General features: G+C 45.9%; 1 protein-coding gene across 1 annotated transcript in view; it reads left to right on the forward strand.

Annotated features, from left to right (window-relative positions):
• The window catches only part of LOC144139705 (cytochrome P450 4C1-like), a 100,426-nt gene that overhangs the window by 41,213 nt on the left and 36,482 nt on the right, over positions 1 to 22,731 (forward strand). Inside the window, exons 2-3 of the mRNA XM_077671992.1 lie at positions 13,910 to 14,019; positions 15,355 to 15,443. Coding sequence (XP_077528118.1) covers positions 13,910 to 14,019; positions 15,355 to 15,443 — 199 coding nt within the window. The remainder of the gene's footprint in view (positions 1 to 13,909; positions 14,020 to 15,354; positions 15,444 to 22,731) is intronic.

The raw sequence follows: 22,731 nt of genomic DNA on the forward strand, positions 1-22,731 counted from the left end.
GAGGCTGTCGGCGTTTTCTCACCAAATACTCTTACACTGTGCTTTGAACACTAAAGAATTCTAAAACTTTTTTGCGTCCGCGCTCGAAACGGCGAGCTTTCAAGCTCCTTTGAGCAATATGAATAGGATTTAAACAAAAGTTTCGTGACTTTTCCTGTAAAGTAATTGTAACCCCCCCCACCCTCCAGGAAGGTAACTATGACTAAGATTGTGAACGTTGGGCTTTTCGCCGAAGACAAATGAAAGAGTCATTTTCCTCAGAAGATATCCATGACCGCGCAACGTAACGATTTTGCCAGTTCAATTGAAGCGGTCAGAATTGTTTCAGCGTGCGTCCAGTACAAATTGCTCCACAATTTCACGATGTTAGAACACATGTTCTTCTTCTTGCACTCGACAACTGTCCATGGCAAAAGTGAGTGAGATATTTTTGGGTTATTTCAGTTATGAAACACCTGACAACATCCGTCAAACCGGCATTCTGGAGTTTAATTTACATGCTTCCACATCCCCACGTGAGACAGCAGGTGGTGAGCCGGCTAAAACAGCGAAAACTTTTCGGTGCAGCAAGCTGGACACGTGGCGGAAATAAAATGAAGAGAGCGCTTTACGATAGACTGCGGGGCGACACCAACACGGTTGCTCGCAAACGCTTCAAAAGCGTCCTCTCTCAAACTTCCCTCAGGGGGCCCACTCGAGAACGCGCACGCGTGAAGGGCGCGATAGCACTTCGTGCGGTAACGGCCGCACCTCACCCTCTTCTTGGGAGAAGAAGGCTAGCTACAATTAAGCCCCATTGTTTTGCAGACCAAATTTTCCCCCCAAGTTGTCGTCGCCGCGGCGTAAGTAAGCGTGACGCAAATTGGTAGGCAAGTGGCGCACATGCCAGGTCACTAGCTAGACACCTGGGATGTGTGCGAGCCATTGTTCGCGCTCTCCAAGTGGCGCGCACAGAGAGAGAGAGAGAGAGAGAGAGAGAGAGAGAGAGAGAGAGAGAGAGAGAGAGAGAGAGAGAGGGAGAGAGAGAGGGAGAGAGATAAAGAGCGGAAAAAGCGTCGGGAGAGCTGCTGCTGCACTCTTACGCCGCCCTTGGGATTGTCTGGCGCTTCGGCCGCTGACGTACTTCTCAGGAAGACAATTAGGTAAAGCCCGTTCGCAAACCGAGTGGCGTGTCTCCGTGCGGCAGGGTGCGCACACAAGGCCTTTCCACGAAGCGGGGCTCAGGAAACACAAATTTTTGTCTGAAGCGGCCGCCTATGAGAAGTCTTTATTTTATGATTTTTTACCTAGTATTTTCTAGTCGGACTTTCATTGCTTTTTGAGCCCAAGAAAGTTACCACATCGAAGAATAGCTTAGGACGCAGTGCTTTGATTTGGCTGTCTATTCGGAATCTCAAGCGCCATTCCGCAGCTTCCTTGTTGTTCTGTGACTACTCTGCCATTCGTACTGTGACCACCAGAAATCGGATCAACTGTCTGTCAAACTTTGTGCTTTCTCATAGAATATTTACCGTCTAAGACACAAAGTACAAACTTTTTATTTTCTGGGTCGCATAAGAACGTCTGTAAAACTACAATACCATCAAAGAAGAATGTGCGCAATAAAGAAGTTACGGGGGATCTTATTCTTTGTCTTGTGATGTTAGAATGTGTGAACATCACTCCTCGTTCTGTTGTGAAAGCATATGTGTGGTTGGGTATGTTGGAGACACTGCCAGTGGGAATTGATGAATGTGCCGTGAGCTCCTGACGGCTGCTGTCATCGTCACCGGCCAATCCCCCACCCGAAAACGGGGAGTGGGGAATTGGCGGTGAGCTTGTTATGGCAGCTGTCCACGTCACCGACCGGTCCCCTCGGATGCGTAAGGGAGAAATGAGGGTGGGTATGCGTACGTTGCAGGCAAATGGTAATTAGGAAATCGACCGTGAGCTTCTGACGGCTGCCGTCATCGTTACTGGCCAATCACGTGAAGGATTTTGTTGCTAAGCCTATGTACGGACTCAATGTTAGGTGATTTTAATTTTGCACCTAATGATGTGCCAAGAAATGTCACACTCATTGTATGGAGAGCAGGAGTTACTGATTGGCCACGTTAGACCTGAGAGCGCTAATGCCTGCCGTTCCATACACAGTGGGACTTCAGGCTGCCGCAAACCATCGTTTTCAGCCAAATTACGCGTCGCACCAATGGGGATGCCAGGCCGGCTCATACCCGCATTCACTGCCCATGAAAAGTTCGACGAGAGTTTCCCGGCTACACGTAGCCAATTGATTTTTTTTATCAGATTCATGCCGCGGGGATCTGGGGACGTCGCTGTTTTCGCAACGTAGCCAAGTAATCCATGAGCAACGTACCCACTTTAAAGAGTTCGCAATGGCACCTTAATGACCCCGATATCGAATGAAATACGTGCTGAGTTGTTTGAGCGCGAGGGAAGACATATGGATTCTGGCATATGCAATGGCGCCGGTTATGAAAAGGACCCACCTCTAAGCAAGGGTCGTATCCGGTCAACCACTTTTCTTCAATTTATGACTTTACCTTAAACGGTTTATTTCTTTGTGGTTTATTCTTTATCCCAAATGCTGCGGATACTGGCGACAGAAACCTTTCCAGCAGGTAAATGCAACGCATTGGGCAGGCAAGTTTTCACTTCCGAAAATGAAGCATACGTGATACGTGCAATGTGAAAAAAAAACGCTTGATGTTATAAGCAGTATGCGTTCCCATTCACAATGAAAGCGAACGTTGGATTTGGAAAAGCTTCGGAGTGAAGAGGCCCATATCATCCAACTCGTCGCAAAAAGTAAAAGTCGTTTTGCCATCCGCGCTGCGGCAGCGCGGATGGCAAAACGCCACATCCGCGACCACATTCCTTTACAGCTAATTATGTAATGATAAGTCCTCTGATTGACGCAATTTTCTCTGTTCGTCCCGCCGATCTGTCCCCGGGTTCGTTGGGGCGAAGCTGTCGCCTTCCTGGAGCGTAAGCCGTTTCGAAGCACATTGAGGCCATATTCCGTATTTTTTACACCGTCTGTGCAAATGGGACGGATTTTGAGATTTGCGCTGCCAATTGGCAAATAAATTATGCTGAACTCATTCATCTTAGGAGAAAAATAACGACCACACTGCTATTTCCCATTACTGCCACACAGGCGTTACCAAGCCTATATGGCAATCCATATATGGCAATCCATATAGCAGACACCTGGAGATAGCAGACACCTGGAACACAACACAGCGAAATAGTAATGTTTGCGCACACTAACAATGAGGTGGGGTGCTATATTGCCCACATGAAGGGCGTTGGCATTTCTCCGGCGATTTGTAGTGTCGTATGTTAAAAAACGCAAATGAGAAAAAAAAATATTCCAACTATACTTCCATTCTGCAGCTCTTCTATACACTTTGCCGTTCGTGACCCACTCCAACGCACATTTCAGGTGGAGCTATGTTGAGGGTGATAATTAATTAAATGCGACATATCTCAAAATTTATATCAGGCACGAAAACCTTTTTTAGTAGGAAGAAATTGGCCAGTTTTCGGCTTGGCATCATAAACGTATCTTCAAATGCATAAACATTTACATATATTATGCTCCTGCTGGTCATTAGTGATAATACTTCTCTTTTTTAGCGGTTTGGCTGCGACATGAGGAAGCGTCTACACTCCAGTACCAAACTTGTACAACACCGTCAGTGAGCCGTCACTTGCTTCCACAAAGAATTAAACATTTTCTTGTTGCACTGGTCCCGTGAAAATGACCTTCAGAACGTAACAGAACGTTCTTCTTTTCGCATTTGGCTTTTTGATATTACACACCGTATACGATGAAGGCTTTATTTCTAGAAATACCGAAATGCAGAACCCTGTGTGAAGCCTTGCGCCCGTGCACAAGATACCAGATAAATACTGGCCTACTGGTGAGCCAGGCGGGCTGCGCGAAGAGACGGAGCTGCCCTCGGTTATTAGGGTAGAGTCCTGGCAGGCGGCAAGGGACGGAAAAGAAGCCAATCCGGCGAAAAATGAGGTCTTTGTGACTTTACCCTATCCTCTCATGTCTTTATGAATTTGGGAATGTCAAAGCGGGTATTGCCCTTCGCTGAGTTGCTTTTTTTATTCTTAATGATGGGTTATTAGGGTGCACTGCAGAAAAGCAGTACCTGCGGAAGCTTCTGTATACCTCCAGTCCGAATAATTTGACAAGCACTATCAGAGAAATGCGCTGTATCACAATTAAAAACTACAAATAAGGGCTAGTGGTCCCTTAATTTTTTCGGTTCCGCGATATTAAAGAAATTCCTTTAATATGGGAGGAAAGGCAAATGCTTGTAAACTGCTGATATTGCTATTTGTGCATTTATCGGGCAATTCTGCTGTTGAATGCATCCGTGCCATATAGGGACCGGGCGGCCGTAGTAGGGCCCCACCAGCGCTTCAGCGAACAGCGCCGCTCGTGGCGAACGGATCGTCAGTGGAATGCCGGTGGCGGCCAGAGCAGCGTAGTTGGGCATAGCTTTCTGTCGTTCTGCTGCTCTGCCGCTTGCAAAGCGTCGATAACCACAATGACTTTTTTGAGATCGGTAAATATTGAAAGTAGAGGCGACCTTTACGACGCATGCCGTGTTTGTGATTTATGTCCATACTCCGTCAATGCGCCAATGCGCCAAGGTGGAAGTCAAGCCGGAATTGCAAGTCCATGGCATGCCTTCGTGCAAATTTGTCATCCCTGCGTGCAGTTTGTCGTATCGACTAATATAGTGCAGCTAAATACTCCTACAAAGCCGGTGAGCGCAGCCGATCCAGGAATGCTGTGGCGCTGGCCATTGACAGTTGATGGCGAAACGGCGTCGTGCACAAGCGAAAGACAAAGTTGGGGTGTTCCTCCTAAGATTTACACCAAAAACAGAAATTGTTAGGAGCGACACTCTGCAACTTTAATAACTTGGGTAAAAACGTTTAATTTCACAGAAATACGCTTACAACGGTCCCCGGGAATCGTTTACAGAATAAGTACAGCATGATAGTAGAACGTTATTGCTTGTCGTGGTAAAGCCGCGCTTCACAAGGCTTGCAATGGTTGCTGGCTAGTTGGTTTTGCTGGCAATGGTTTTCAAAAAACAATTCCTGCGTGGATGAAGAACGAGAGACAGGAGGGTGCCAGAAACCTGCCCCCAGTTTCACGACTGAATGCTGCGGTAGTTTTACAAGCTGCCATCTACGCTTGAAAAATCGTGCACTCCTCCGTCAAGCGACTACGATAGTTTATCGCAAAGGTTTTTCACGTTGGCTTTATTGGTTGCCTTCTGGATTTAAACGTTGACTAGTTGAGCTTTAAAATTTGACCAGCACGCAGTTTGGTCTTTCGATCGCAGCGTTTTTTACTTTGACCCTTTCCCGTTCTATTTCGCACGAAGAAAGCTTCGCGTTCAAACATCGTCGTCGCTAGACGGAGGGCTGGATGATTCTGCTGTTTAACTTTGCACTTTCATGCACCGCCCTCCAAATCCAGATGCTTTTAGCGTGTCGGAAATGTGTCTGTGCTGGAAGACTCGGGCTGATGCACCACTATTTTAAGAAACTAGTCGCGCGTTTTTGGTTTCTTCGCTATAGCATTACACGATTTTTTTAGGTACTCGGCAAGGAACACTAAACCATTAAAAAACACATGCTGACGTTAACACTGTCACATTTTTTAACTATCGGTGCCAGCCTTTATTCCACGCAGGTGCTAAAGTGGGAAAGGGAGGGGGAGATGGTTTGTAGCTTGGGCTGTTGGGTGGTTGTTGCATAACTTTGCCCCTTGATAAAACGACCACTACAAACGTATGAGTTCCGCTTGGGATCTTCGGCTCCCATGCTGTCACAGTGCCACTCACCAAAACCGAAGTCGCAAAGCTGACGTTTACTGAAAGTGTAAACTGCCGCGACGTTTCACGGCCACACGGTAATCGTTCTCGTACGTAAGTGCCTTTCTCTTCAAACCACATTTATTGAGGTAAGGATGGCCTATCGTTAAGGATGGCGTGGATACCGTAGTAATTGAAACCAGTGAATATAATTTAAAGTGGGAGAAATGAATACTAACATTAATAGTTTTATTCCTACTTAGATCGCGCGGAGCCATGCGCAGAGCTCTGCAAAAAGCGATCATGTCAACGTAGCCCATTCCCAAAGTTAGAAGCGCGCAACAAGCTTACGTAGCCGCTAGTGCAATAAAGATGGAATGAATACTAATAATAGTAGTTTTGTTCGTATGCAGATAGGGTAGAGCCAAGAGTAGATCCCTGCAAACAGCGCTCATGTCATTGTAGCCCGTACCCAACTTTAGAAGAGTCCTAAGTGTTTACGTAGCCGTCATTGCATCCAAGGACCCAACACATCTGTCTAGACTTCGTTTCACCGCACATATCCGCTCACAACACCACCAAAGCATCCAAAGCACCAAAGAAAACACGGAAAAAACAACGGGAGGCTGCGTAGTCCAATGCAACGGATCATTCCACTAACGAAGGGAGCGCCGAGTGGTGGTGGCACGCGTTCAGCTTCCCTGTCCCTATACTCTACACATATAATCGGGAGGTCGTAAATGTGAAGAAGTTGAAAGTAATGCCCTGTCCAATAGACATACAGAAACGCCGCCTTCAGCCTAGGCAATGGAATACTGCAAGAGGCGGACGATTGTAATTCCCTAAAGGAGATAAAAAAAAATATCAGGCGTAGAATTACTGTTTATTTATTTGACATACCCCAAAGAGTTTATGCATTGCAGAAGGCAGTGGGGTACATAGAAAAAAAAACGAAAATAGGTGGCATAAATGCGGCACGAAACACACATTGGCTGGAATGTTCGAGAGAAGTACGGCTCGACAGCATTCGGCAAACGCTCTAAAGTAATAAACACTGGAATATGCTATTTCTGTCCCTACAGAACCAATGCGTACTCTCGGAGACGACACATGGGGCGGAAGCTTGGGAGCTTGCAACGCCACGAAAAACACATAGGTCTTCCCGACGACCCATGGGAAGATGAATGACTGGAATAACTGTTAGGGGTACAAAGCGAGCGTCTTGTGTTACGGACCAAACTCGGGTCGAAGACAACGTAGTTCAAATTGAAAGAGTGAAGTAGGGCGTGTCATGTAATCCGCAAAACTCACAGCCGGTGGGGCATCGCAGTGGCTATTAAAAAAAGAGACTAGAAGTAGAAGATGACGTGTAACTCGACAGAGGGCTGAGATAGGCTAATCTAGGTAGCAAATAATGGATTGGGACAACTCAGGATAGGACAAGCTAAATATCTATGGGAGGAGCCTGAATTTTACCGGGGATTTTAATTGGCTGCAGCTGCACCTGGGGATGATGCTGATGCATATCTTCGCCTTTGGTAGATCTACGATATTTTCGTAGTACACATATCGAGTGCACGTACTGTGTGCATTTCATGACGTTCGGAACTATACGGTGCGATGTTATTATGCTAGAGATATCTTCCTCGCGCGCTATCCATGTGCATGTTCCACATAAATGTTCCTGTAGAATTGTGTCGAATGTGAACGTATTGTTGTTTTTCAAGACCGTGGTGCCCGTGATCTTTATGCAGTTATATATACGACATATGTTTGCCCTACCACGCTTCCTTTTTTTATTTGACTCCGCACATTAGGCTGGCGCTGTAGCACGTGTTAGGCGTAGCCGCTTTTCTTGTGCAGTAACGTGACTCCGGCATGCCTACAAATAGTTCTCATGGGCACCTGGAAAAAGAACGAAGCAAACATTAGCTGTCGCTGCAATAAATACTACCGTTGAATACAGCTATTGAAGGGGTTGCTTGGTATTTATGCCTACTGCCGGCTCCACGATGAAACTTTGAGGAAGAAAAGTGTAATTAGGGAGGCTGACCTGTAATGTCGGCAGTCATAGTAAGTGAATATGTAGGTACGTAGTTACACCTCCCTATATTCAGTAAGAATGTATATATATACAGTAGACTCTCGATAAACGGAATTTCAAGGGACCGGAAAAATTAGTTCCGTTTAACAGGAGTTCCATTTACTGAGAGAGATGTTCTAAGGTGCAAATTTATGTGCGTACACACTTCGAAGGGCATTTCATGGAACTCTAACCACTAGAAAGTGACTGTAGCTGATAGTTTTCAGAAAGCAAGAAAACTACAACAAGCGTAGGCACAACATTCACAAAGTTGATTTGGCAACATTGAGTCGCTGTGCACTACAAAATGCGTCAATTATTTTTGTTTGAGTCCTTGCAACTGCATCTTCACGGAGGCTAGAGGCCTCAACTTCGCGAGGGCTTACGAGCCACCGAATTCAGAAGACGGCAACGTGGTAATGAAGGACGAATAGCACAACGATGACATGAACGGGGCGACAGGAGGTGAACCCTGTAGCCTCGGCGTCTAGAATCGAGACCGAACGACTGGAACAAGAACTGCGTTGTTGCATTCGTTGCGCTAGCACGGCTAACCACTTACGAGACGAGGCTTACGAGGCCAACAAGGCTAAAAAAGCATGGAGGAAGAAAAAAAAAAAAACAAGAACGAAACAGCCGAAACCGTAAAAAGCTGATTCTCATGCCAGTGGATTTCACAAGAAGTTCCATTTCAGGTTCCGTTGACACGGTGATGCGGAAATTTTTAGTTCCGATTACTGAGAGTTTTTTTACGTTATCTGAATACAAAACCAACGAAATTCTAGGCAACTGTTCCGTTTATGGAGATTCTACTATATATATATAAGCAGTAGAGAAAACTTCACGAGGAGCCAGAAGAAATAGTTGAGAAAATGGTAGACGCACGATTAAAAACAAAAGCAGTGGTTTACTCACGTTTCGACTGGAGGGCCAGTCTTCATCTTGAGTCTTCATCTTGAGTCATCTTGAGTTTTCACCAGCCTTCGTCAAGATGAAGACTGGTGCTCTAGTTGAAACGTCAGTAAACCACTGTTTTTGATTGTAATCGTGCGTCTACCATTTTCTCGACTGTATATATATATATATATATATATATATATATATATATATATATATATATATATATATATATATATATATATATATATATAGCGAATCAGAATAGGAAATGAGGGGCTCGTTGACAATAAGACAGAAATAAGAATTGGCAGTCAAGAAGACCTCGGAAAGCAAAGGGGAGGATGTAGTAGCTCAAGCTAAAGAATTTGGAAAACAAGAAAGTGGAGAAAAAATGCCCGCCAGGTGGGATCCGGGGGGATCCCCTTCACCCCGGGTAGTCCGAGTGGCGCTGGCTACCACCCCCAAGCGCAGGAAACAAAAACACCTGAGCATAAATACCCCAGAAAGTGGAGGCTAAAGTAGCCCCCCCGGTAGCGTAGTGGTTACCGCACCAGACCGGTATTCTGGAGGTCGTGGGTTCGGATCCCACCTGGCGGGCATTTTTTCTCCACTTTCTTATTTTCCAAATTCTTTATCTTGAGCTACTACATCCTCCCCTTTGCTTTCCGAGGTCTTCTTGACTGCCAATTCTTATTTCTGTCTTATATATATATATATATTGCCGCGAACCATACATTGGGTTTGTTTATTTGTGTTTTGCTTTTACCGCTCGGCTGCGCCGGTCTGTGTTATCTCTGCGCCAAGGGAAGCGCGTGTTCCGTTCTTTCTTTCTGTGCCGCATGTGTTATCTGTTGTGATAGGGAGAGCATTCCCATCTAACGTGAACAGCCCAGAATAATCTTCTTGGATCTACTATGTTCTCGATGCGAATCGACGTTTCGAGAACCACGCGCGCCAAAAGATAAAAAGCCTGCAGTGCGGACGCCGGGGCATTCGATTCGACGACACTCGCCTGTGCAAGTCACTTTGTTGACCGCTGCTTCGCCGCCTCTGTATTCTTTTGAGTTGTTAGGGGAGCACAAGTTCGCTCCAATAAACGTGTTTCTCATTCAAGACAACTGCATCGTCCTTGTCTTCGTGACATCTTCAGGCTGATGCAAGGAGTATTACGCTACAGCAACACGGATCACCGAAGAACGACGGCGTACCACCCCCAAACGAACGGACTAACAGAACGTCTGAACAAGACAATCGCAGATATGCTGTCAATGTACGTTGACGTTGAACTTAAGACTTGGGACGAAGTGCTCCCGTATGTCACGTTTGCGTACAACACGGCTATCCAGGAGACGACGCAGCTGACGCCGTTCGAGCTTGTCTACGGTAGAAGGCCGACTACGATGCTCGACGCCATGCTTCCGCACGTAGAAGACGACGACCTCAACGCCGACGTCCACGGATATCTTCAACGTGCGGAAGAGGCCCGCCAGCTCGCTCGAGTTCGTATAACGGACCAGCAGCTGGTGGATGCGGGCCGCTACAACCTCCGACGCCGAGACGCCGAGTACCGCCCAGGGGACCGTGTGTGGGTTTGGACTCCCATCCGACGACGCGGACTCAGTGAGAAGCTGCTCCTGCGACGGTATTTCGGACCCTACAAGATTCTACGACGTGTTGGCCAACTCACCTACGAAGTGATCCCCGATGGTGACTCCGGCACATCACGACAACGCACGCGGCCTGAAGTCGTCCACGTGGTTCGCTTAAAACCTTTCTACGGACGATGGCGAACTTTTATTTTCATTTGTTCGGACTGTAGCTTATGTTAGCATCGGGTCGATGCACTCTTAGAGGGGGGGGGTAATGCCGCGAACCATACATTGGGTTTGTTTATTTGTGTTTTGCTTTTACCGCCCAGCTGCGCCGGTCTGTGTTATCTCTGCGCCAAGGGAAGCGCTTGTTCCATTCTTTCTTTCTGTGCCGCATGTGTTATCTGTTGTGATAGGGAGAGCATTCCGATTTACGTGAACAGCCCGGAATAATCTTTTTGCATCTACAATGTTCTCGATGCGAATCGACGTTTCGAGAACCACGCGCGCCAAAAGATAAAAAGCCTGCAGTGCGGACGCCGGGGCATTCGATTCGACGACACTCGCCTGTGCAAGTCACTTTGTTCACCGCTGCTTCGCCGCCTCTGTATTCTTTTGAGTTGTTAGGGGAGCACAAGTTCGCTCCAATAAACGTGTTTCTCATTCAAGACAACTGCATCTTCCTTGTCTTCGTGACTATATATTTATATATATATATATATATATATATATATATATATATATATATATATATATATATATATATATATATATATATATACTTATATATATATATATATATATATATATATATATATATATATATATATATATATGTTGTTACAAGACGACGACGAGGATGCGATCAACGAGGAAGAAAAAGCTGGGCAGGCGCACGCTATCTTATGGCCGCCATGTACATTCTGTAAATAGATCGCTTCACCCCCACCCATTGTTCGTCTCATCTGTGGTCTGCTACCACGTAACATTTGGTGGAGGTGCGGGACGATCATCTTCATCCTGGCCCCCAGCATCGCACCGTCTTGGCTCCTGAAGCGATCTTCTCCAGGCTCTTGGATCGCGTCAGCATGCCCCAGCCCTGGTGAGCCATCACGACATCTGTTACCCAGCCCGTGCCCCCAGCCTATGACGAGCCGAAATCAGCTGAGAAGTGAGAAGCCGCGACCAGGCAAGATGACGACGCCGACCCCCTGCCCCGTTCACCGGCGCGTCTTCTCAAGGGCTTTGGACGTTGCTTCATGATGTCAGCGGACATGGCTGTTCCGGGGCCAGTGTTCACCAAGCTCTTTATCATCATCCGTGGGGGCAACGACGTCTTCACTGTGTATTATCATTTCATCGTTCGCACTCACTACACTCCCTCCCCTACTAAGGCCTCGACCGGGACGGTCTCCCTCGACGGCGGGGTTACGTTACAAGGCGACGACGAGGATGCGATCAACGCGGAAGAAGAAGCTGGGCAGGCGCGCGCTATCTTATGGCCGCCATGTACTTTCCGTAAATAGATCGCTTCACCCCCTCCCATTGTTCGTCTCATTTGTGGTCTGCGACCACGTAACAATATATATATATATATATATATATATATATATATATATAGCGAATCAGAAAATGGGAAATGAGGGGCTCCGTGAAATAAGACAGAAAATAAGGGTTGGCAGTCAAGAAAACCTAGGAAAGCAAAGGGGAGGTTGTGGTGGGTCATAGAAAGAGATAAAGAATTTTTTTTAGTCGAAAAGAAAGTGGTGAAAAAATGCCCGCCGGGTGGGATCCGAACCCACGACCTCCAGAATACCGGTCTGGTGATATTCTGGAGGTCGTGGGTTCGGATCCCACCTGGCGGGCATTTTTTCACCACTTTCTTTTCGACTAAAAAAATTCTTTATCTCTTTCTATGACCCACCACAACCTCCCCTTTGCTTTCCGAGGTTTTCTTGACTGCCAACCCTTATATATATATATATATATATATATATATATAATTGGTTAACGCACCGCACGCGTTATGCGGAGATGTGGGTTCGACTCTCGCTCCCGGAAAAACGGCGGATTTTTTCTCGACTTATATTTTCGCCTATTTAGCACTGTATTAAAGAAACATGTCAAACACACGTCATTCGGCACTATTAAATATCTCGGAAACAGCCGAATAGCACTGGCAATGACGACTGCAACCTTGATATATATATATATATATATATATATATATATATATATATATATATATATATATATATATATATATATCAGAAGAGAGCTTACATCAAAATGGAGCAAAATTTGTATGAATACAAGTATTGGAAACATCATGTATCCAACAGGGCCCAACCTAAAATGAACGAATTCATGTTTGGCCACGTCGTTCGTTATCAGCACGAGTGCCTTACGAATTACCATTCTGGAAGACATGGAAAAGCCAGTACAAGCAGCTTATTGAATTATAGCGTGCCTAAAGAGCGTAGCTAAAATTATCAGGCAGCTCTTTGCTGAACTGTCCCTAAGGGCATCTTGAGAGAATGCTACATCGCCTCTGTCATCGATGAGCATGCTGAAAAAGGTGACGCGTCATATGATCTATTACTTTAGAAGGTAAACCAAACGAATTTTTTTTGTGTGTTTCGCGGGTGGTGTATAAAGGAATTATACTCTAATGTAGTTATGTAGGTTCTGATAATGTAACATGACCAAGGAAATGCTGACAAATATTAAATGCTGCAGAGATTTCCCATAAGCCTCTTATTTGAAAAAACAGTTCCAACGTTCCATCTATGTTCATCTACCTGGGGTGTTAACCGAACATTAATTTCCCTGTCATGCCACCGTAAATTATGGCGGGGCTCATGGAATGCTCACTTTTAACACGAATAAAGCGCCACGCTGTACACTTCCTGTTTTCTGGAACTCAAATTATATTTGTCTTTTCTAGACATAACGACATAACGTCTGTAAGTACATAGGCTATAAACGAACATGGAAGCTGGTTTTGGCTAAAAATTCTCTGTCCGTGCTGACGTTATCTGCATGGGTGTGTGGATGTGCAGATAACATCAGCACAACTACACGTAATTATTTACAATATTAATTGACACTTTATTATGGCTCTTAAAGGACATGCACGCGTCGTGAAACTGGAGACGAGTAATTGAGCTAGCTCTATTCATTGAAATCCGTGAGTAACTTGTCGTTACCGGCTGAGCATTCTGAAATTTGCCACCTTCCCCCTTCAAAGATATTCGCGTTATGGTCTATGTTATACTGTCGGAGGCAATTGCGTAATGTGGTCAGAGTTTGCCTGTGTGTGTGTGTGTGTGGGGGGGGGGGGGGGGGGGGGGGGGAGGGAGGTTGCAGGTGTTCAGCACCGAAAGGGCCCTAAAGCTTTGTACGTGATATGCGAGTCCTCAATCGACGATCATACTTTCAGCTACCTTTGTATAACTATCATTTCTTGTATTCTCATGCAGAGTTTTCGAATCTCCTGCGAGCCCTGTGCGAGATCTACAAGAATCGAACCTTCAAGACCTACCTGGGCGTTTCGCCGTTTGTGATCATACAAAATGCTGAAGACGCCGAGGTTGGTGCACGACCACGTCATCACGCGTTTTTCATCCACGATAGGGAAGTTAATTGAATGGTGGCGCAAAATATATTTCATGTGAAACAGCGCCTCAAACGCTAGAAACAGGCTACCTAACGGTAGAGGCTACAGTGCACGGTTAAAATATACTTTAAGTGCAAAATAGCGTTAGTTTATTTGCTAGTAGAGGCCTACACGCTTTCGACAGCAAAATTTTGAGTGGTTCACGTATACGAAAAATGGCCTTACACATGAGAGAAAATACGCGTACTGTATAGCATCGGTCGAAATTGCCAGCACACAAAAATGGGGCATCCAAATACTCGTACTTCCTCTCATGCAATGCGAATGCCTTTAACCATTAATGTGGCGCACTTTTGTATAAATAGAGTGACGGAAAGGATAGATGTTTCAAGCATTAATACCTTGCCGTAGAGAAGAAGGTGGACCTTTGCCATTAAAAACAGAGGAGAAGCGATTTCTAGCACCGTTTATTTTTGTTCCTGCTGCTATACTATAAATTCATAATTCATGGAGACATGACACCCACGCGGATTTTCAACGGGGCATGCGTTAGCAATGCCGACGTGTACACTTGATTGTAGACGCAACTTCCTAAGCTGTAGTTGTTCTATTCACCCTGCATGAGTGTCTTCGGTTCTCCTCGGAAGCTGGAGTGCGGGCGGGCATAAAAAATCGTGTTTTCCAATGTCTAACCTCATCGTACAATTTACGGCCACTTCATAATTTCAGGGCTCCTGTGATGTTGAGCGGCGTCGTACTATATTAGTTATAAACTAATGCGCGATAAAAAATAGCTGCCCTTTCGTACGATGTTTCCAGTGAGGGAGGCGACCTTTACAACAAAACTGAGTCTTCTCCGCTCCGTATGAATCGGGCGCAGGCCGCTTGGCCGACCAGTACAGCGTACACACCTATGTGCTTGCATTCTACCTTAATGCTATGAACTGTAAGCGTGAGTAACGCGCCCAAAGTTGATGATCGACGGCTTCGTAAGCGCGAACAGTGCGGGGAACCTAAAAAAAAAAAGAGATGCTGACAAGCAGCAGACATGTTGCTTGTCTGCCCTCTGCCCTCCAGTCAGCGTTCCCGGTGTTGTTACTGTTTTCCATGTAGCATAAATTCTTCTACTCTATAAAAGTCGTGAAAGTACAGCCCATGCGTTGCGATTCAGCGGGAAAGAAAGAGCTGTTTCATTTCGTCCGTTCCGGCAAGCGGTGCATATTTCAGCACAGCTCCAGGCAAGGCCTTGTATTGACTAGCTTGTTAGGGAGTGCTTAACTTTTAGTTCTGTTGTAACGCTCTCTGCAGGTTCTTTTGTCCAGCGCAAATAATTTGAGGAAGCCGCTGTTTTACACCTTCACCATCCCGTGGCTGGGGCCACAGAACATGCTTTACATGTGAGTACGCATTGAATAGCATGTTCTCGCGAATGTATTTCGCATAGGGTTGCGCTTGCACACCTCGGCATCTTCACCTTTGTTCGACCCCAGAAACGCAGATTGGCGAGGACATCTTGTTTAGACGTTAACGATGCATCTTCTTTTCCCTAGGGCCGATGGAAAACGAATATCCATGGCTAAAAATGGGCTAATGGTGGAACATAAGCATGACAATGAAGAGACATTGTGTCACGCTTCTCAATGATGCTCTGATTAACGAGAATAGAGGGTGCTTTCGGAGGAGTGCGCGTTGTGGTCTTAGAAATAAAATATGCAAGGACACCTAAACATTTCTTATTAATTGTGAATGCGAAAACATGAATGTCCAATCGGAGGACGCTGAGTACTCCTTTGATTTTTGTGCTGTGTGTAACGATATAAAGTTTTGCTGTTGACCAGCCGCGGCGGCTCAGTGGCTAAGGCGTTGCGCTGCTGAGCACGAGGTCACGGGTTCGATTCCCGGCCGCGGCGGCCGCTTTTCTGATAGAGGCGAAAATTGCGCTGCTGAGCACGAGGTCGCGGGTTCGATTCCCGGCCGCGGCGGCCGCTTTTCTGATGGAGGCGAAAAGCAAAAACGCCCGTGTGTTCGAGATTTCGGCGCACGTTAAAGATCCCCAGGTGGTCAAAATTAATCCGGAGCCCTCCACTACGGCGCGCCTCATTGCCTGGGTTGCGTCGGCGCGTTAAACCCTACAATCAATCAATCATAGAGGCGAAAAGCAAAAACGCCCGTGTGTTCGAGATTTTGGCCCGCCTTAAAGATCCCTAGGTAGTCAATATTAATTCGGGGCCCTCCACTCCGGCGCGCCTCATCGCCTGTGTATCGTGGCGCGTTAAACTCCGTAATCAAATAAAAAGATCGAAAAGATTTGCTGCGGGTTGTGTGTTCACCGCATGTTGCCAATACCCCGAAGCAGTTATGGGACTATTATGGTGGGGTATTTGGACTCAACATCCATACGGAAACAGGTGATACGGCCGCATGGCCAATTCGGGAATGTAACCGCTCCCCCGACCCACATGTCCGGCAACGGCAGTATGTGGTTAGTCCCCACTTGCGTGGGTATGTGAAATTGTGGGCGTGTTTGTTGAAGCCGCAGCCACTGCCAATACACCGTAGTGGGTGTGGTGTCAGGCCCATATTATTAATAAGCCTGTACGTGTGTTTATCTTAACGGTGAGCATAAACACGGGGATCAAGCAACGCCAAACCCACTGTACGTCGAGCTGCGTGTGCCACATGCTGATATTATTCATGTATAAGGTAACACGCATTCTCTAGGTCCACCTATAGTAGAGTAGAGCCAGGAGGTGTCATTGGGTCAGAGATGCATGCTTTATTCTCCTTCCGGAGGCCGTGAGTTCCAGTTCCATCGACTCTCAAAATTTTTAAACTTCCCTCTCAACTCAATGACTTCACTTTTAACCTCTTTTTCGGAGCCATTTCGCAGCTACAGACGCCGACGCCGAACGGAGCCTTTTTTTGCTCAATGGGCCGTTTACTTTAGAATCAGAGAAAGCTGGACGAGTTGAAACGGATTCATGAATAAATTATAACTGCGCAACGGGACGAGGACAAGAGAGGGCCCAAACGAGCGCTGTTTCACAGCTAAGGCGTTTATTAAAAAAAAAAACACGAAAATATAAAGGTGTTGGCAAGGCGTTTCACGTGGTATCTCACACAAGTTAACAGAAAGAACTGAACGCCCGATAAAACTAAAAACAGGTGAAAAAATTCTGTTATCAGGGGGGTTGTCCTTTCAGCTGCAAATGCTGCTTCGATAGGAGTACTCCTGTTGGGTAAACATGATCGATGGCTGACTCACGCATGCGTCGCCTAGTCTTTTAACGTGAAAGGCTTCTATAAATTCCCTTTTTAACTGCCTCCTGTTTTCGCCGATGCTGTCATTTTATGAAGAAGCAGGGGGCACCTAAAGAGAAAAATAATAGAAGCCTCCCAAGTTAAAAGACTAGGGGATGCATGCGTGAGTCAGCCATCGATCGTGCTTACTCAACAGGAGTACTCCTATCTAAGCAGCCTTTACAGCTGAAAGGACAACCCCCCTGATAACCGAAAATTTTCACCCGTTTTTAGTTGTCATGAGGAGTTCAGTGCTTGCGATTAACTTGCGTGCGATACCACGTGATGCGCCTTGTCAATACCTATATATTTACGCTTTTCAATGAAATATTTAGTTGTGAAACTGCGCTAATTTGTGCCCTCTCTTGACCTCGTGCCGTTGCGCAGTTAGAAATTACTTGTTGGCCGTTTACTCTCCCGCAATTACCCAATTCCTGAATTTAACCCGCCGCGGTGGCTCAGTGGCTAAGGCGTTGCGCTGCTGAGCACGAGGTCGCGGGTTCGATTCCCGGCTGCGGCGGCCGCTTTTCTGATGGAGGCGAAAAGCAAAAACGCCCGTGTGTACGAGATTTCGGCGCACGTTAAAGATCCCCAGGTGGTCGAAATTAATCCGGAGCCCTCCACTACGGCGCGCCTCATCGCCTGCGTTGCGTCGGCGCGTTAAACAATACAATCAAATCAATTCCTGAATTTAACACTGGTAGTTCCTATATATGAAAGAGCAGGAAGCGTTGCAGATGTTGAGGTTGTTTTTACTGTAACGTTGCTGTTGAAAGCACACTAACGTTCGCATGTTTACGAGCTTACCCTCTAAAAATTAAAAAGTGGCAAGCCAATGCTGTTTCTTTATTGCACGCAGCAAACACCCTCATTTGTTTTTGCTCTGAAAATTCGCGGTGGTTTGGGGCTGCCCATAGATCAACCCGACATTTTCCGTCGACGGTGACGTAATTTAACACGCGGTTTATAGACACCATAGAGTTTTATGCTATTATATACTAGAGGGAAATCTGGCGCCACTATCTAGGGGAGCGGCGCTTCGGCGAGCGTTCCGTCATGTACCGGAGGCACGTTCCACTTGTCCTTGGCATGGCTCATGAACAGGCTGAAAAGTTGGCACTGGCTGCAAAAAAGCAATCATGTTTCTGTAGAAGTTTCATCAAATTTGTTTTGCTATTATAAAATTGATCCTCCAAAAAGATTAATTTGTCAGGTATTATGTACAAGTTCATGCACGACGAACAAGAAAAAAATTTTACCCTTCTTTGTTGATTCTGACTTCGAGACAAAAAAAAAAAAGCCATATGGCTAGCTAAGGCAAGTAGGCGACGAACGTCACTAGCGGCAATGGCGCCGCCCACGCGGCCCGAAACTGCAGCGTCAAATTTCCCTCTAGTATATATTAGTATGAAACACTATGACACGACATTATTTCTTCCGCCAATATTACCTCCTTTCTCATGATAATGTTTTCTACCTATCTTTAAAGGCATCTCAAACGCCCGCTAACTTTTCTTCAGGGAGCCGTATGGCGCGAGTCTTTGCTTCTTTTTTCATTCGGCATGTTTCTCCGGTAGGTTGCATTGAAACAGCTAACAGTGCTAATTTTCTTGGGGCAACAATATATCTACAAGAGATTTTACGCAGAACCCCGCTCTAACAAACGTTACAAGGCCACTTGTCTTAACCAACGGAATGAGCAGATCTCGCCGTGACAGCGCTACGTACGGATGACCTTCGTGTCCCGCCTCGTTTGATGTTTGAAAAGCGCAATTATTGGGCTTATTACCACACAGGGAACCAAGCTTATTTTAAATAGGCCAACATATTTAGCATTGGGCGCTTGCACAAACAGCCGCTTTATTCCCCCTTGTCAGACTATAAATGGCATGTGAAGGTTCGTTTCTTTCTTTCTGCGCAGTGGTAACGTCCTTGAAGCATTTGAGCTAAGAGGAAGCTTTGCCCAGTGTCTGCTTCTACTCGGGCACCACAAGCTCTGTGGGTAACAATAGCCCCAATTAAGCTAGATGGACAGCAGGGCAACTGGCGACTGGACAGTGTGTGGCGCTAGCCAGGATCCTTTGGCGGGGTCCTAGCTACAATTCCGCTAAGAGCAGTACTTAATCCTCTAACTCTCTTTGGTACTACAAGTTTTTTACACGCTTATCTAATAAGAAGGGGCGAAAATGCCAAAGTGCCACTCGATGGGCAGCGTACAAGCGCGCAGCTAAAGCTTATTATAACACCCTCAAAAACGCCAAATTTGTATTTCTCGATCAAACCCTTCAATCAATCCTTCAAACCAATACAAAATGCTTTTGAAATGTTGTTAAGTGCGAAAACAATAACATCATAACCCTGGTTAACTGCTCTGGTGAACAACTTCCGAATCAGCACATTGCGCATCCCTATTTTATGAAACATTAACCGGCTCATTCACCAATTAATTAATTTCTGGTTGAGCCTTTACTTCCCGAACCAAATCCCCCCCCCATGGATTTTGTTGTTGTTGACTATGCTGGAATCAGAACTATCATTGTGGAACTTAAGCGGTCATCTTCCTGTGGCACTGATGAAATTACTTGTAAATTGATTAAAAGCACTTTAGAATACAGTTCATTTATACTGCATTGTATCTTGAACAAATCTCTTAATGGTGGATATTTGCCTATTGATTTGAAAACAGGCAAAGTAGTTCCGCTTCACAAATCCGGAGACAAGCAAAACCATCTAACTTCTGTCCAATTGCATTCACATCTGTACCATGCAAAATTCTGAACACATCCTTTCTACGCGCTGTTTAACTCCCTTGAATCGAATAATTTTTTTCATCCATCTCAGCATGGATTTCGAAGACATTATTCGTGGGAAACGCTACTTCTCCTGCTGTTCGCAAATGACTTGCACTCATCTGTTGACTGCGGATTTAAACCGAGTTGTGTATTTTTGGATTTTGCTAAAGCCTTCTATATGGTTAATCATCAACACCTTCAACCCCCGTCCCTTCTGGTGTGCCTCAGGGCTCTGTTTAAGCTTCATTACTTTTCTTAATCTACATCAACGAACTTCCTAGTAATATATCCAGTTCTATCTGCCTTTTGTGGGTAGTTGTGTTGCGTACCATGCGCAAACTACTAACTCAGATATTGCAGCCCTACATACTGACCCTGATGATATCATTGCTTGGTGTACGCCCTGGCATTGAATATAAACATTTCTATATGTAAATCGATGACAATTTCGCACAACGAATCATCCGGTCCAAACTATTTTCTTAAAACAATTTCCCCTGTCTCCGTAGTTTCATACAAGTACAGCCGTGAGCTGAAGTAAACGGACCACGGGAGCGGTGGCCAAAACTAATCGCTGCGCCGTCTGGTTGCGCGACGCCTGCTGTCGAGAACGCGCACAGCGCAGGCGCGGCCTAGCAGTACGGCACACATGCCGCTATCACTCGCCTCTTCGCGACTGCTTCTTGCTACGATAAATCAGCTCCAGGGGAACCGCGCTGCCCTTTTGCTGTCTGCTGGTCAACACACCTGTTGAAACGGCGCGCTGGCGAAATCGGCGGCAACGCGGCTCCGCTGGCAGGGTGGGCGCGCTTCATATATTATGAAGCAGAAAATGAAGCAGAAAAAAATAACTGTGCAGTCGAGGAACATAAGACAAAACACCATCTTTGTCGGTTTTGAGGACAGATGCGAAATTATAGCCTCCCGAGAATATCAGTGAACTCGAAAAATTATTGATGCTAAACATACATGCTAAGGCTTTGAAAAATACTGCTGTGTTTAGGTATGTACTGCATTGCTTTATGAAACTTAGTTTTCCGTATGCGGCATAAGTGCCAGTTCGCAAAGGCTCAGGAAAATCCAGCTTCGCAATTTTTTTCAAGTTCGAAGCACCGAAACATACATTTAATGTTAAAAAACTATATTGCGATATGAGATACGATTGCACCACGCCTTGAAAGCACAGCGACTATCGAAACGAATGCAAACTACATTTTTCGATTAGATTTATTTGCACTGGAAAACATTATTCATAGTTCTTGCGCACTTCTGTGCACGAGTTGAAATTGAAGCATTTCATCCAAAGGGGGGTCGTTCAGTCGATGATTGAAGATAAAAAGATTACTAGCTTATGGTCGACGGCCGACCAGGTCGACTAGGTTCGCCGAAACCACTGTGAAAATTGCCTTACAGCATCCACATTTCTGACTGCTAGGATACTTCCAAGTTTCATCCATCACACATAACTAGGTTAATGGCCGACTAGAAATGATTCCGTTTAGTTTCTTGGGCTAATTTGGTTAATACCTTCGTAAAAATTTGAACAACTCGTAAGCCATTTTTTTATATATCCTACATCGTAATAACTTCAATCTATTAAACTGCGAAACAAAGCAACGTGGAAACGTCAGCTTCGCTGGATGCATTCATGTTATCAATGAATTAGTGGGCCGCTATTTCGGCCTTTTGGTTTTGATAACTTCGAAGCAGTAATAAATGCTCCAAAAGCAAGATTTACTGTGTTTTAGAGCACTGTAAGGGCCCGGGCCGGCCCGAAAGCCCGGGCCCGACCCGGCCCGCGGGCCGGACCGGGCCGCCCGAAGTCAATTTTCGGCGGGCCCGGGCCGGGCCCGGGCTCAATGCCGCGGGCCCGGGGCGGGCTCGGGCTCGACACCATGGGCCTGGGCCGGGCTCGGGCTCGACGCCGTGGGCCCGGGCCGGGCTCGGGCTTGAATTCTTAGGCACAGCCGTTAATAGGTCCGACGTGAAGTGTAAAAAAGAGCACCAAAATGAATATTCTTCGTTTATTTTTGCGCGCTTCTTGCTGTTAATTGTACGCATTGTTTTAAAAACGTATTTTGCTAGGTCTGATGGCCACTATACTGCAATTTTAATGACATTTCTTGTACTGCATCAAGATTTTAAATTTTGGTGTATAACATACCAAAGATACGATTACAAGGAATGCCCAAGAGGGGAAGAAATTAATTCAGATATCCTGGAGCTGTGCACCTATGTCTATGTATGTACACGTGTGTGTTAGATGTCGCACCAATCAAAATGCGGCTGCCGTGGCCGGGAATGAAACACGCATGCCAGAGAAACACCACCGCTTAACAACCACTGCAGGTGAAGTATTTCCACGCGCGTACATACTCGTTGATTCAAATGCGGATCAAAAAATTTCAGCAATAACAACTTGTGGCCGAGACAACCACGTGAAGTTGCCAAGAGTCTGGTAATCAAAGGTGATGGTGCCTCTCGTCTAAGAATACGAGCTATTATTACGCCGATGTGGCGTGAGCTGCAGATGGTGAAAGCTAAACTACGTGCACTAGTAAACCCTTATTTTTTGCGTTCAGTTCATGACGTG

The sequence above is a fragment of the Haemaphysalis longicornis genome, unplaced genomic scaffold, assembly GCF_048455015.1.
Source record: "Haemaphysalis longicornis isolate Haplotype H1 unplaced genomic scaffold, Haemaphysalis longicornis Haplotype H1 scaffold_1, whole genome shotgun sequence".
NCBI lineage: Eukaryota > Metazoa > Arthropoda > Arachnida > Ixodida > Ixodidae > Haemaphysalis > Haemaphysalis longicornis.